This window comes from Trachemys scripta, chromosome 8 (assembly GCF_013100865.1).
Source record: "Trachemys scripta elegans isolate TJP31775 chromosome 8, CAS_Tse_1.0, whole genome shotgun sequence".
Classification (NCBI taxonomy): Eukaryota; Metazoa; Chordata; order Testudines; family Emydidae; genus Trachemys; species Trachemys scripta.
The window spans coordinates 41,730,174-41,743,881 of record NC_048305.1 but is presented as its reverse complement, the minus strand read 5'-3'; the positions used below and the strand labels follow the sequence as shown (position 1 = coordinate 41,743,881).

Sequence of the window (13,708 nt, the reverse complement as noted above, 5' to 3'; positions counted from 1 at the left end):
GGGAAGCTGGACCTGGCTGATGACAACATTTCTATGCTTATAGCCGTGTACTGTACGCTCCTTAATATTTGTGAAAGGAAAGGTGAAAGCTTCACTCAGGGCTGGACCACTAAGGCTCAGCTCCTGGAGGCTGAGTTTGAACAGCCAGAGACTAGGGCTATTAGAAGGGCGCAGTGCGGGGCCATAAGGATCAGGGATGCCTTGAGGCAGCAATTTGAAGCTGAAAGCCACTAATATTTGTTGCTATGCTCGGGAGTTCAGTGCTTGTAATGCTAGGAGGTGATTGTGATTGGTGCAGACGATGCAATATGAAGGTTTAATATAATTGTCTGTTGCTTTGCAGAGCTCTGTTTGCTTTTAATTAATAGAATAAAGATTGCTTTCAAACCAACACAATTCTTTTATTAAAAAACAACAAATGGAGGAGAGAGTCAAACAAAAAAGCACATCAGCAGTTAGGGGTATGGGTGAAGGGAAAATCCCAGGAGGAGGTGGGGTCCTGGGACAGCTAAAGATTTGTGTATGTCCAGGGATCATATTCAGCCTTCTTCTTTGGAGTACAATGCAGCAGCTACTGTATTTCAGCAGGGCCAAACTGCAGAAGGATGGGTGTTGAGTGTAGTGGGAGTCCGGAGTGTTGGACTGTGACTGGGGAGGAGAGGAATGCTGTGGGTATAGAGTGGAGCCAGGAGGTTGATAAGTGTGTTGGCAGTATCTGGGGGGAGCATGGGAAAGAGTTTTGCGACAGTGGGTGCAGGGGAGGCGGGGCCCAGAGCTGCTCAGTTTGGAGTGCTAGTATTTCCTGGAGCATGTCTGCTTGGCGCTCCGTAATGTTTAAGAGCCGCTCCGTGGCTTTATTCTGGCATGCCGCATTCTCCTTTTGTTCCCTCTTCTCTCTGTCCTGCCACTCCTTCAATTCCTGTTTCTCGGCTGCGAAGTGCATCATAACATCATGCAGAAAGTCCTCCTTAGTTCTTCATAGCCGCTTTCTAATTCTGCACAGCCATTCAGCTGCTGATAACAAAGAGGAGGCTGGGCTCCCAAGGTCATCTCTGTGAAGTTTAAATGCAATATTTTACAGAAGCAGTATTGTTTGCAACACAGAGACCACTGATTCAGCGATTTAAAACACAACCAGTACTCACACACCTCTCGCTAACTGACTGACCCCAGGCAAGCACACATGAGCTACAAGACCACCAAAGTGGTGAGTAGCTGCAGGAGTAGGGTAAATCACTCTTCCCAGCCCCTGCTGCACACTGGGCATGTGGCTCTTGGGAAGAGCCAGCATGTAGGGGGGCCTGATAATCATTCCTATCCCCACACTTTCCACAGGATGTGATCATTATAGAAGGTACCTCGCTGCTGAGGGTGAGCAGGGAATCAAGAGTCTTCTCCAAGACTGTGGCTTCTTCCCTGGCCCTTATGTGGTTTGCCTCTGTGCAGCAAAGGTCTCCCCCCCCCCCCCCCCCCCCCCCCCATGACGGCACAGTGGCACAGGAAAGTTACCGTTAATGGGGCAAGAAACAAAGCAGCTCTGCCAAAGAACCTGCGGCAGCCATGAGTTTCCTGGAGATCTGATGCAGCTTCCCGTGAAGTGAGAGAGTGAATCAACACCCTGTTCCGCCGCTCAGACTAGGCACGTGTACTGTGTATGGGAGAAAAGCCTGCTTTCTGCAACCCTCCTGCCCCCCCAACAACTTGCTTCAGCAATTTCCAAAATCAAATACTCTTACCAGGGGCCTCCTCTCCTGTTTGCACTTTGCCAACATCCAACAGCTGTGACTGGCTAGCCTCCCCCAGGGTAGTAAAGAGCTCCTGGCTGCATGCATCTCTGACCTCTGAGTCATCCTTTGCCTCTGGGTTGCCCTCCACATTCTCGTCCAAGATTTCCTCCTCCTGGTTTGGTCCACTCTTGACTGGCACATGAGCACATTGGTATTCGCAGTGGAGGTGGGGTCGCCACCGAGTATCGTGTCCAGCTCTTTGTAGAACCAGCAGCTCGTGGGCGCAGCACCAGAGTGGCAGTTTGCCTCCGGTGGTAGGTGTTCCGCAGCTCCTTCACTTTGACCCTGCAGTGCAGTGTGTCCTGGTCATGGCCCCTTTCTGTCATGCATCATGAAATCTGTCTGTAGGTACCATAATTCCTACAGCTGGAGTGCAGCTGGGATTGGACAGCCTCCTCTCCCCAAATGCTGATGAGTTCCAGCAGCTCGGTATTGCTCCAAGCATGGGATCGCCTGGTGCATGGAGCAGGCATGGCCACCTGGAAAGATGTGCTGAGACCATTGCACGCATCACCGAGCAAACAGGTAGGGGACTTTCAGAATTCCAAAGGAATTTACGGGATAGGGATGACGGTTGGTCACCTGAGGGCTGGGCAGTAGAGTTCAAACCGATGACCAGAGAGGTGAGAATAGTCATTGTGGAACACCTGGAAGCCAATCGCAGTGCTGTAATAAACCAGGGTGTCTACACTGGCACCACGATGCTGTAGCCCCGGTGCAGAAAGCTGTATGCCTCTCTTTACAGCGCTGCAACTGCACAGTTTCTGCGCACTAAGTGGGTTGATAGTGTGTACACATTGGGAGTTAGAACACAGAAAGCTGCTTTACTGCGCAGAAATTTACTGGTGTAGACAGGGCCTTAGTGGTGAATTGTGCTCACAACCAAAGTCCAACAGCTTGGCCTGTGTAGTGAATAGCTAGTGTCCAGATGGAGGCTGCAGCTCTATTGTGCGTTGGAGCTACTAATAAATAACTTTGCAGGCAACATTGATTGCTTTATTTGTTGCCTGGTCTCAAAATTCAAAGATGATGGGGAAAGAAGTAACTGTAATAGGGTTGGATGATGATAAAGCATTTAATAGTCTTGTTAAATCCCATTCTAAAAGCTAATTCAAATGATGTGCTATTGTGAGTACTGAAAACTTTCTAGCAGTCCTTACTCAAAGGGCTATGCTAAAAAGTCATATATTGAGTTTGGCCAACCTATCTGAGGGGATATCCTCGTGAATGCCTGGTCCTGGGCGGAGACTTCAACTGCAGCCTCGAGGAGTGGGACTGCACGGGGATCGAGCTGAGCCCGGCCGCTGCAGACGTCCTTAGGGAGATCATAGTCCATCACTCCTTGGTGGACGTATGGCGCGACCACCACCCAGACGATGACTCTACGTTCACTTTTGTCCGGGTGGAGGAACAACTGTCAAGCCACTCCCGGTTGGATCGCATCTATTTCTCTCGCTGTCATCTTTCGCAGACCCACTCCTCCAGCGTTCGGCCGGCCCCGTTCTCGGACCACCACTTGGTGACCGTGATGGCCTCTCTTTCTTCGGAGAGGCCAGGGCCGGCTTATTGGTATTTCAATAACAGCCTGCTGGAGGATGTGGGATTTGTGGCATCCTTCCGGGAGTTTTGGCTGGCCTGGCGGGAACAGCCTTTCCCTCAGCGCGGCAGTAGTGAGATGTGGAGAAGGTGCGCGCCCGGCTCTTCTGCTGTAGCCACACCCGGGGCAGCAGCCAGTGGAGGGATGTGGTGATAGAGCAGCTGGAGCAGGGGGTATTGGAACTGAAGAGGCATCTGGCCACCAGCCCCGCAGATCCACCTCTCTGTGGAGCATATTGGGAGAAGCGGGAGGAGCTCTGGGCCCTCGACAATCTTCGTGCCCGGGGTGCCTTCGTACGATCCCGCATCCATCTCCTGTGGGAGATGGATCGCGGCTCCCGCTTCTACGCCCTGGAGAAGAAGAGGGGGGCGAAAAAGCATGTCCTCTGCCTCTTGGCAGAGGACGGCGCCCCCCTCACGGATCTGGTGGAGATGTGCGAGAGGGCCAGGGCCTTCTACGCTGACCTTTTCTCCCCGGATCCAACCGACACCGATGCCTGCGGCGTGCTTTGGGATGGACTCCCAACCGTCAGCATGGGCGACCGGGACCGGCTGGAGCTGCCTCTCACTCTGGCCGAATTCTCGGAAGCCCTCCGTCTCATGCCCACCAATAAATCTCCGGGCATGGACGGGCTGACCGTGGAGTTCTACCTTGTGTTCTGGGACGTCCTCGGCCCGGACCTTGCCACCGTCTGGGCCGAGTCCTTGGAGAGTGGGGTCCCCCCTCTTTTGTGCAGGCAGGCGTGCTCGCCTTATTGCCGAAGAAGGGGGACCTCTGCGATCTCCGGAATTGGCGTCCCGTCTTGCTCCTCAGCACGGACTATAAGGTCGTGGCGAAGGCCATCTCGCTGCGGCTACGGTCCATGCTGGCGGACGTGATCCATCCAGACCAGACCTACACCTTCCCGGGCCGTACCATCTTTGACAATCTTTATCTGGTCCGGGATCGCCTGGAGATTGGGTGTAGGGTAGGGATGGTCTGTCGTTCGCCCTCCTGTCCCTGGATCAGGAGACGGCGTTCGACCGGATGGACCACGGGTATCTCCTGGGCACTCTGTTGGCATTCGGCTTCGGACCCCAGTTTGTGGGTTTCTCCAGGTGCTGTATGCCTCCGCAGAGTTTTTGGTCAGGCTCAACTGGACCCTGACCGCACCTGTCAGCTTCGGGCAAGGGGTGCGTCAAGGTTGCCTGCTGTCGGGTCAGCTGTACGCTCTGGCCATTGAGCCCTTCCTTCGTCTCCTTCATAAGAGGTTGACGGGGTTGGTGCTCCATGAGCAGGAGGTGCAGCTGGTCCCGGCAGCGTATGCCGACAACGTGCTCCTTGTGGTACAGGATCCAGACAACCTGGTGCGAGTGGAGGCTTGTCAAGCTGTTTATTCAGCGGCCTCCTCCGCCCGGTTCAACTGGGTCAAGAGCTCTGGCCTGGTGGTCGGGGCCGGCTGGCAGGCGAGCCCCCTCCCACCCACGCTTCAAGCCATCCGGTGGAGCGCGGGTCCGCTACTCTATCTTGGCGTTTACCTTTCCGCCACGCATCCGTCTCCGCCGGAGAACTGGCACGGTTTAGAGGGCAGGGTGACTGGGCAGTTGCGGAGCTGAACAGGACTGCTCCGGTGCCTCTCCCTCCGGGGGAGAGCACTGGTGCTCAACCAACTGGTCCTGTCCATGCTCTGGCACCGACTCAACACCCTGCGTCCCCCCCCGTTCCTGGACAATCTCCAGAGGTTGGTTCTGGAGTTTTTTTGGCCGGGACTGCACTGGGTCTCTTCCGGGGTTCTCCATCTCCCCCTGGAGGAGGGCGGACAGGGCCTGACCTGCATGTGCACGCAGGTCCATGTCTTCCGCCTCCAGGCTCTGCAGAGACTGCTTTATAGTGCAGGTGGCTTGGCGTGGAGCATATTGGTGCACGCCTTCCTCTGCCGCCTGCGAGGGCTCCGATATGACCGGCAGCTCTTTTTTCTCCATCCGAGAGATCTTCCATGAGACCTCTCCGAGCTGCCGGTCTTCTACCAGGACCTCCTCCGGACCTAGAGGCTGGTTTCAGCAACCAGGTCCTTTGTGGCCAGCGAGGAGGTAGATCTCGCGGAGCCCCGTTACACAATCCCCATCTTCATGTGCAGGTGGCGGAGTCCTCCTTGGTGTGCCGGAGGTTGGTCCTTGCGGGAGTCACCAAGATTGGAGACCTCCTGGACTACGACCTGGTGGGCTGGGTGGATCCCCAGGCGCTCGGTTGGCGCATGGGGCTCTCCACCCTTACGACCCCCCGGCACGTACTCCAGGAGGTGGAGGCAGCCCTGCCTCCCGCGGCTCGGTTTTTCCTTGAGCGGGTCCTGCCAGAGGGTGCGCCCCGCCCGCTACTCACTACAGGCTCTCCAGATCTTTCCATCAGCCCCCTGCCCCGTGAGCCTTCCTGGCCTTCCCACCCCCCATACCTCCAGTTTGTTTCCAAACTGCCCCAAGGTGCCATCTGTATGCGCTCATGCTGCACACGCTTCATTACCCCACCCTCATGTCCCACCCAGACACCAAGTGGTGGGACCTTCTACCAGCAGTGGAGGGTGGGGAACCCCGGTGGGCTAGTTTCTATTCCACCTTAGTTCCGTGGCCAGCCGGGGATATCAGCTGGCAGCTTCTGCATGGAGCTGTGAGCACGGGCGTGTACTTGGCATGGTTTACCACTGTGGTGTGAAGGAGACCCTGGTGCAGGCGTACCTTCAGTGCGCCAGGCTGCAGCCCCTTTTCCGGCTCCTCCAGAACCTCTTATTGAGGTTCTGGCTGCACTTTTCCCTGCACTTATTTCTTTATGCACACCCGATCCGAGGCCTCACGAAGTCCTGGGACCACCTCGTCAACCTCCTTCTAGCCACGGCCTAGGTGTCCATTTGTAACACCAGGGAGATGAGGTTGGCAGAGCGGGGGGGCCCTGCGACTGTGGGGCCGTTTTTCGTTCTTTCATCCATTCACGTATCCGGGCACAGTTCCTCTGGGCAGCGTCCACTGGCTCTCTCGATGTTTTCGAAGAGCAGTGGGCGCTGTCCGGGGTTCTCTGCTCGGTGTCCCCTTCCGGTTCCTTAGTTTTGGCCCTTTGACCCCCCACGCCTGTTCTTGTTATTGCCTTTGTTGTCCCCCGAACTCAGTTGGGTTCCGGGTTTAGTAGCCCCTCCTTAGGCTGGAGGAGGGGCTTTCAGCAGGGGGTGAGCTAGCGCTCGCCCACATCCCGGTACTCAAAAGGATCACTCTCCTGTAGCCATCTGGCCTGACCCTGTCACAATAGATAGATGGGGATCATGCTACTGAGGGGGGAGTTTCTAGTCATTCTTTATACAGCTCTGGTCATTCCTGGAGAATCACACTTAGTGTTCCTCAACAAACAGTAAGGAATTCATAGAAGAGCAACAGAAATGTTCATAAGAATGGCCATGTGACAGGTTGGGTCACAGAGACCCCCCCTTTGGGGTGTGCTGAGACTGCCTCTGAGCCCGTTTTCTCTGCCAGTTTGGACCTCCAGACCATTGTCTTGTTGAGCCAGACACGCTAGCCTGCTGTGAACACAGACTCAGGTCTGAGCCACATCCCTGAAAGCTGCAGGCTTCAACTGAAAACCACTTAGCAGATACTCCTGTCTCCAGCACCCAGATACCCAGTTCCCAATGGGGTCCAAACCCCAAATACATCCATTTTACTCTGTATAAAGCTTATACAGGGTAAACTCATAAATTGTCCACTCTCTATAACACTGATAGAGAGAGATGCACAGCTGTTTGCTCCCCCAGGTATTGATTACTTACTCTGGTTAATTAATAAGCAAAAAGTGATTTTATTAAGTATAAAAAGTAGGATTTAAGTGGTTCCAAGTAAGAACAAAGTAAGTTACCAAGCAAAATAAAACGAAACACGCAAATCTAAGCCTGATACAGTAAGAAACTGAATGCAGGTGAATCTCACCCTCAGAGATATCCCAATAAGCTTCTTTCACAGATTGTACTTCTTCCTAGTCTGGGTCCAGCAATCACTCACACCCCTGTAGTTACTGTCCTTTGTTCCAGTTTCTTTCAGGCATCTCTTGGGGGTGGAGAGGCCATCTCTTGAGCCAGCTGAAGACAAAATGGAGAGGTTTCCAGGGCCTTTTATATTCTTTCTCTTGTGGGCGGAAACCCCTTTGTTCTCCTGTGCAAAATCACAGCAGCAAGATGGAGTTTGTAACAACCTGGGCAAGTCACATGTCCATGAATCATTCAGTTTTTTGCAGACTGACGCCATTGTTTACATGTTAGTTTGAACATTCCCAGAAAAACTCATTGAGAATCACATTGAGATACAAGTACATAGCCAATATTCATAACTTCAAATACAGAAATGATACACACAGACAGCATAATCATAACCATAACCAGCAAACTTCAACCTTGCCATAGACACCCCCGCTTGACCTCCTCTGTACAAGATCTGGTGCAACCATAGGACCCTGGTTGCAACAATGATCTATACACTGACAGTTCATGTCAATAACGTCACAGCCATACTGGGTCAGACCAATGGTCCATCTAGCCCAGTGTCCTGTCTTCTGACAGTGGCCAATCCCAAGTGCTTCAAAGGGAATGAACAGAACAGGCAATCACTGAGTGATCCATTCCCTGTCAGCCAGAGGTTTAGGGGCACCCAGAGCATGGGGTTGCATCTCTGATCATCATGGCTAATAGCCATCAACTTATCTAGTTCTTTTTTGAACTCTGTTATAGTCTTGGCCTTAACGACATCCTCTTACAAAGAGTTCCACAGGTTGACTGCGTTATGTGAAAAAATACTTCCTTTTGTTTATTTTTAAACCTGCTGCCTATTAATTTCATTTGGTGACCCCTAGTTCTTGTGTTGTGAGGAGTAAATAAGACTTCCTTATTTACTTTCTCCACACCGCTCATGATTTTATAGACCTCTATCAGATCCCCCTCTAGTTGTCTCTTTTCCAAACCGGGAAGTCCCAGCCTTCATACCCAATCTCTTCATACGGAATGTGTTCCATACCCCTAATCATTTTTGTTGCCCTTTTCTGTTCCTTTTCCAATTCCAGTATATCTTTTTTGAGATGTGGCAACCAGATCTGCATGCAGTATTCAAGGTGTGGGTGTATCATGAATTTAAATAGAGGCAATATTATTTTTTCTGTTTTCTTAAATATCCCTTTCTTAATGATTCCCAGCATTTTGTTAGTTTTTTTGACTGCACGTTGAGCAGATGTTTTCAGCGAACTATCCACAATGACTCCAAGATCTCTTTCTTGAGTGGTAACAGCTAATTTAGATCCCATCATTTTATATGTATAATTGGGATTAATGTGCATTACTTTGTGTTTATCGACATTGAATTTCATCTGCTATTTTGTTGCCCAGTCACCCAGTTTTGTGAGATCCCTTTGTAACTCTTCAGTCTGCTTTTGACTTCACTATCTTGTGTAGTTTTGTATCTTCTGCAAATTTTGCCGCCTCACTGTTTACCCCTTTTTCCAGATCATTTATGAATATGTTGACTAGTACTGGTCTCAGTTCAGACCTCTGGGGGATACCGCTATTTACCTCTCTCAGTTCTGAAAACTGACCATTTAATCCTACCCTATCTTTTAACCAGTTACTGATCCATGAGAGGACCTTTCCTCTTATTCCATGACAGCTTACTTTGCTTAAGAGCCTTTGGTGAGGGATCTTGTCACAGGCTTTCTGAAAATCTAAGTATGCTGTGACGTTGTGCAGTCTATATGGTTTTATAAAAACTTGATAATAAGTCAATATAATGTAACTGAGCTGGTTTTAGAGAAAATACGGTAATAAGTGAATGTAACGTAACTGGGATATGCTTCATGCAAAAGGTCTCTTGTAAGGTATCATTACAAAGCTTATAATCTACTGAGTATGATCATCTGATTTGTATAAATGTACCACTCTTGTATCTAAAACTAGAAATATAAAATGTAACTCTGAGGGCCTATTGTAATTGTGTAAAGTGTGGACCATTAATGATGGTTTGGAATCTTGATGACTCCCATTGTCTGCAGATGGCTGTATTTACCTGTGAGTCTTCCTGTATATGTGTGTGCTGGCAAGTGAGTAATGAAGTCTTGCAGTGACATGTGATCATGTCACCTGAACTGGAATCCATCTTTAACCTGGTGCTTTTCCAGTGAGGGGGGGTTGAAACCCAGAGAGACAAAGAGTTCCCGCCTTATGCAAAAGATATATAAAGGGGGGAAGAGGAGAGAGAGGGAGAGGAGCCATCATGAAGAATCCCCTAGCTACCACCTGAGCTGCAACAAGAGCTGTACCAGGGGAAAGGATTGTGCCCAGGCCTGGAAGATGTCCAGTCTGAGAAAAACTTACTGAAGCCTCTCTGAGGGTGAGATTATCTGTATTTAGTTTGATTAGGCATAGATTTGCGCATTTTATTTTATTTTGCTTGGTGACTTACTTTGTTCTGTCTGTTACTACTTTGAACCACTTAAATCCTACTGTTTGTATTTAATAAAATCACTTTTTATTTAGTAATTTACTCAGAGTATGTATTAATACCTGGGGGAGCAAACAACTGTGCATATCTCTCTATCAGTGTTATAGAGGGCGAACAATTTATGAGTTTGCCCTGCATAAGCTTTATGCAGGGTAAAACGGATTTATCTGGGTTTAGACCCCATTGGGAGTTGGGCATCTGAGTGCTAAAGACAAGCACGCTACTGCGAGCTGTTTTCAGGTAAACTTGCAGCTTTGGGACAAGTGATTCAGACCCTGGATCTGTGTCTGGAGCCAAACAGGAGTGTCTGGCTCAGCGAGACAGGGTGCTGGAGTCCTGAGCTGGCAGGGAAAACAGAAGCAGGGGTAGTCTTTGCACATCTGGTGGCAGCTCCCAAGGGGGTTTCTGTGATCCAACCCGTCACATATGCTCTATCCTCTGGATCCCCCTTGTCCACATGCTTGTTGATTCCCCCCTCAAAGAATTCTATTAAATTGGTGAGGCGTGATTTCCCTTTACAAAAGCCATGTTGACGCTTTCCCAACAGATTATGTTCATCTGTGTGTCTAATAATTCTGTTCTTTACTACAGTTTCAACATTTACCTGGTACTGAAGTCAGGCTTATCGCAGTGCCTGTAATTGCCGGGATCACCTCTGGAGCATTTTTGTAAAAAATTTGGCATCACGTTAGCTGTACTCCAGTCATCTGGTACAGAAGCTGATTTAAATGATAGGTTACAAACCGCAGTTAGTATTAGTCTGGCAATTTCACATTTGAGTTCCTTCAGAACTTTCTCCAAAGAAAGACTAAAAAATTAACACTATACAAAATGACATTGGCTCATAGTAAAGGAATTAAAAACTGTCCGGCTGAAAGAGCTCATCAAACCATAATTGTACTTGGGGAATCCTCTGTTGTGGTCAAAGACACCCACGCAATGATTTTAGTTAAAAAACTCAAGCCTGAGGCCAGTTTATTGACATACATACCAGTGCACTGGGGTGCAGTCCGAAGACTGACACCCCGAGGGCCGCTTGCAGGCGGGTTTTTATTTCATTAAACCGCAAGCAAAGTACAAGCAATATGTCATGAATTAAAAAACTGGGGTTGGGGTCAGCCCCTCCCCAAACCGCAAGTTAAGAAATTAGGGTCGGGGTCAGTTTTCCTCCCTCCCCCCAGGTACCTTCCTCGTTTTTCCGAGAATTGGATGTTTATTTGGGTAGAGGGGCGCTTGGTGGTTTTCCCCAGGGGTGGTACTTGGCACCAGTTTGGGTACATTTCTCAAGACACATGTTATTTTCCGGGGTTTTTTGGTTAAAGATTAGGGGAGTGGGGTTTCCATGGGACGCCTAAAGAGGATCTATGATTGGCTATTTTTGCAGATAGCTGGAATCACGAAGTGGGTCACAGATCACCCAAAGGAGAAGCTGCATGAGTCAAGAAATTGCATTTAGCTAAAGTTACCTATTGCTTCACACAAGTGGTTATTATATTTCATTAGTCATGAACATATTTCATTAGTGCTGCTGCTGGGGCTTTTCTTCTATTCTTTCCCTCCTTGCCCCCCCCCCCCTCCCCGGTCATAACCCTTGGGAGTGCAGTCTAGTCTAGTTCAGGCCCTGGCCTGGGCCCTGGCCTGTACTGCTTTGTGTAAGGGTAGTTAGCATAACAGATCTCTGTTGGAGGGTTTATTTCGGGGCCTTCAGATTCACAGCTCTGGCTACTAAAAAGAAGGCCCCCCCCTGCTCTATTTCCCCACACCTCATCCCATGTGGTGATGGAGTGGACTGTTCTTGACATAATGCTACTCTATCTTGATCAATGATCTTGAAGAAAATGATTGTAGGTAAAGTTTATAGAGGACACAGATTGATGAAGTAGTAAATACTGAGAACAGGTCGGCTTTAGAGTGGTCCGGATCTCTTTATAAGCTGGATGCAATCAAGTAATGTGTGTTAATACTGCCACCTGCAAGGAACGATATCTAGGAACAGAAAATAAAAGGCCACTTACAGGACGGAGGACCACATCCTGGAAAGCAGGGCCTCTGAGAGACCTAGAGGTCATGATGGAAACCAGCTGAACATGAGATCCCAGTGGGATGTTGAGGTTAACAGAGCTTATGCAATGCTTGGATATCTAAGTGGGTGACTATTGAGCTGTATACAGCACTGATGAGATCATTCTCGGATACTGAGTCCAATTCTGGTGTCCACACTTCAAAAACAATGTTAAAAAACTGGAAGGAGCTCAGTAAAGAGTTACAAGAACGATTTCAGGTCTGGAAGACCTGCCTTATACTGAGAGACTAAAAAGTCAAATCTGGTTTATGCAAGGGAAGTTTTAAGGGATGACTAATCATCTCCTATAAGTACCTATGTGAGGAAGACATTTCTGAGAGCAAAGGGCTCTTGAATCTAGCAGGCAAAAGTATAACAGGATCTAATGACTGGAAGCTGATGCTTGGCACATTTAGAATCAAAATAAGGCACACTTTTTTTTAGCAGCAAGGGTAATTAACCATTGGAACAACTTAGCTAAGGACATGGGGGGCTCTCCGCAATGGGGATCTTATAGTGAAATGTCTTTCCAGAAGATCTGCTGGAAGATATGGTTTTGGTGCAGGAATCATTGGGTGGAGTCTCCGTCCTGTGCTATGCAGGAGGTCAGACTAGGTTCTCCTAATGGTCCCTGCTGGCCTTAAAACCACACAGTTAAATATGTGGCTTGACGAAATGCCTCGCATAACAGGGAGAAGGAATAATCTGCAGATGTGTGAAAGTTGAAAACATCAGGCCAATAGATGGGGGTGGGGGGTAGGATTACTCAGCATAGGAATAATGGGATGAGATTAAGAAATGGAAAATTTCCTGACAGATGGATTAGACTGTGGAATAGTTTCCCAGGGAAAGTGACAGAAGCGTCATTGTATAGGACACGTAAAACAGACTGGACAAAATGCTGTGATGTATAAGGAGAAATGCTCCTGCATTGGCAGGAGGGTGGTTTAGCTGTTGGATGGAAAATTCCCTGCACATCTGTGCTATTTTTCGAACATGGGAGCTGTCCTAATCCTATTTTCCCCTTTTTTTCTAGTACATTGGAAGCCTTGATGTGCCTCGGCCAAACAGCAGGGTGGAGATTGTGACCGCAATGCGGAGAATCAGGGTAAGTGTTGCAAAGGGTGTATGTTTCCTTGTGTGTGCCACATGGTTAAAGAGACAAGAAGGGGTGCTGGAGGGCATGGCTGCCTGATGGATTCTGTGCTCTTCACTAGGCATTGATGTTTCTCGTAAGCCAGCTTCTTTGATGTTCTTTCTGACTCCACATGTTCTCACTGTGGGTTTCGTGCCTTTCTCTGTGTTGTCTTGGATGTTAGAAGACTCTCCTAAAATAAGGTTTCTTTTTTTTCTTGCTGGGGTATTGGCTGGCATGGAGGCATCCAATGCCTACCTTGTGCCAGTGTCTTGACTTGGTTTTGGTGGGGTTTGAGTGGCTGCAATTGTCTCAGAAGCTGCCCACTGATAGGTCAGGGAGTGTAGAAGGAGAGCGTGGTTGTGCATGTCTGTCTTGGTTCCTGAAGCATAGACAGCTGCACAAGCAACTCTTAGATGAAGCAGGGTGTGTGTTGTGCAGAAGGGTCTCCATGAAGCATATGTGAATGGTTGAGCCCATTGCGTTTCCAGAGGTCTGCTATTACACCACTGCATTATCAGAGAGGAGTGGTGGCCTGGAATCACAGTGGATCTGTTCTGGGTACCTACTGTTATCCCTGTGACTTGTGCCTAGTTTATTGCATGTTGTTTCTTTACCACTGAGGACCAATTTTAA

At 49.2% G+C, this 13,708-nt stretch overlaps 1 protein-coding gene across 7 annotated transcripts in view; it reads left to right on the top strand.

Annotated features, from left to right (window-relative positions):
• The window catches only part of NOS1AP (nitric oxide synthase 1 adaptor protein), a 186,585-nt gene that overhangs the window by 42,131 nt on the left and 130,746 nt on the right, over positions 1 to 13,708 (top strand). For all 7 annotated transcript variants that reach the window (XM_034778112.1, XM_034778109.1, XM_034778107.1 and 4 more), the window contains exon 2: positions 12,974 to 13,045. In XM_034778112.1, coding sequence (XP_034634003.1) covers positions 12,974 to 13,045 — 72 coding nt within the window. The remainder of the gene's footprint in view (positions 1 to 12,973; positions 13,046 to 13,708) is intronic.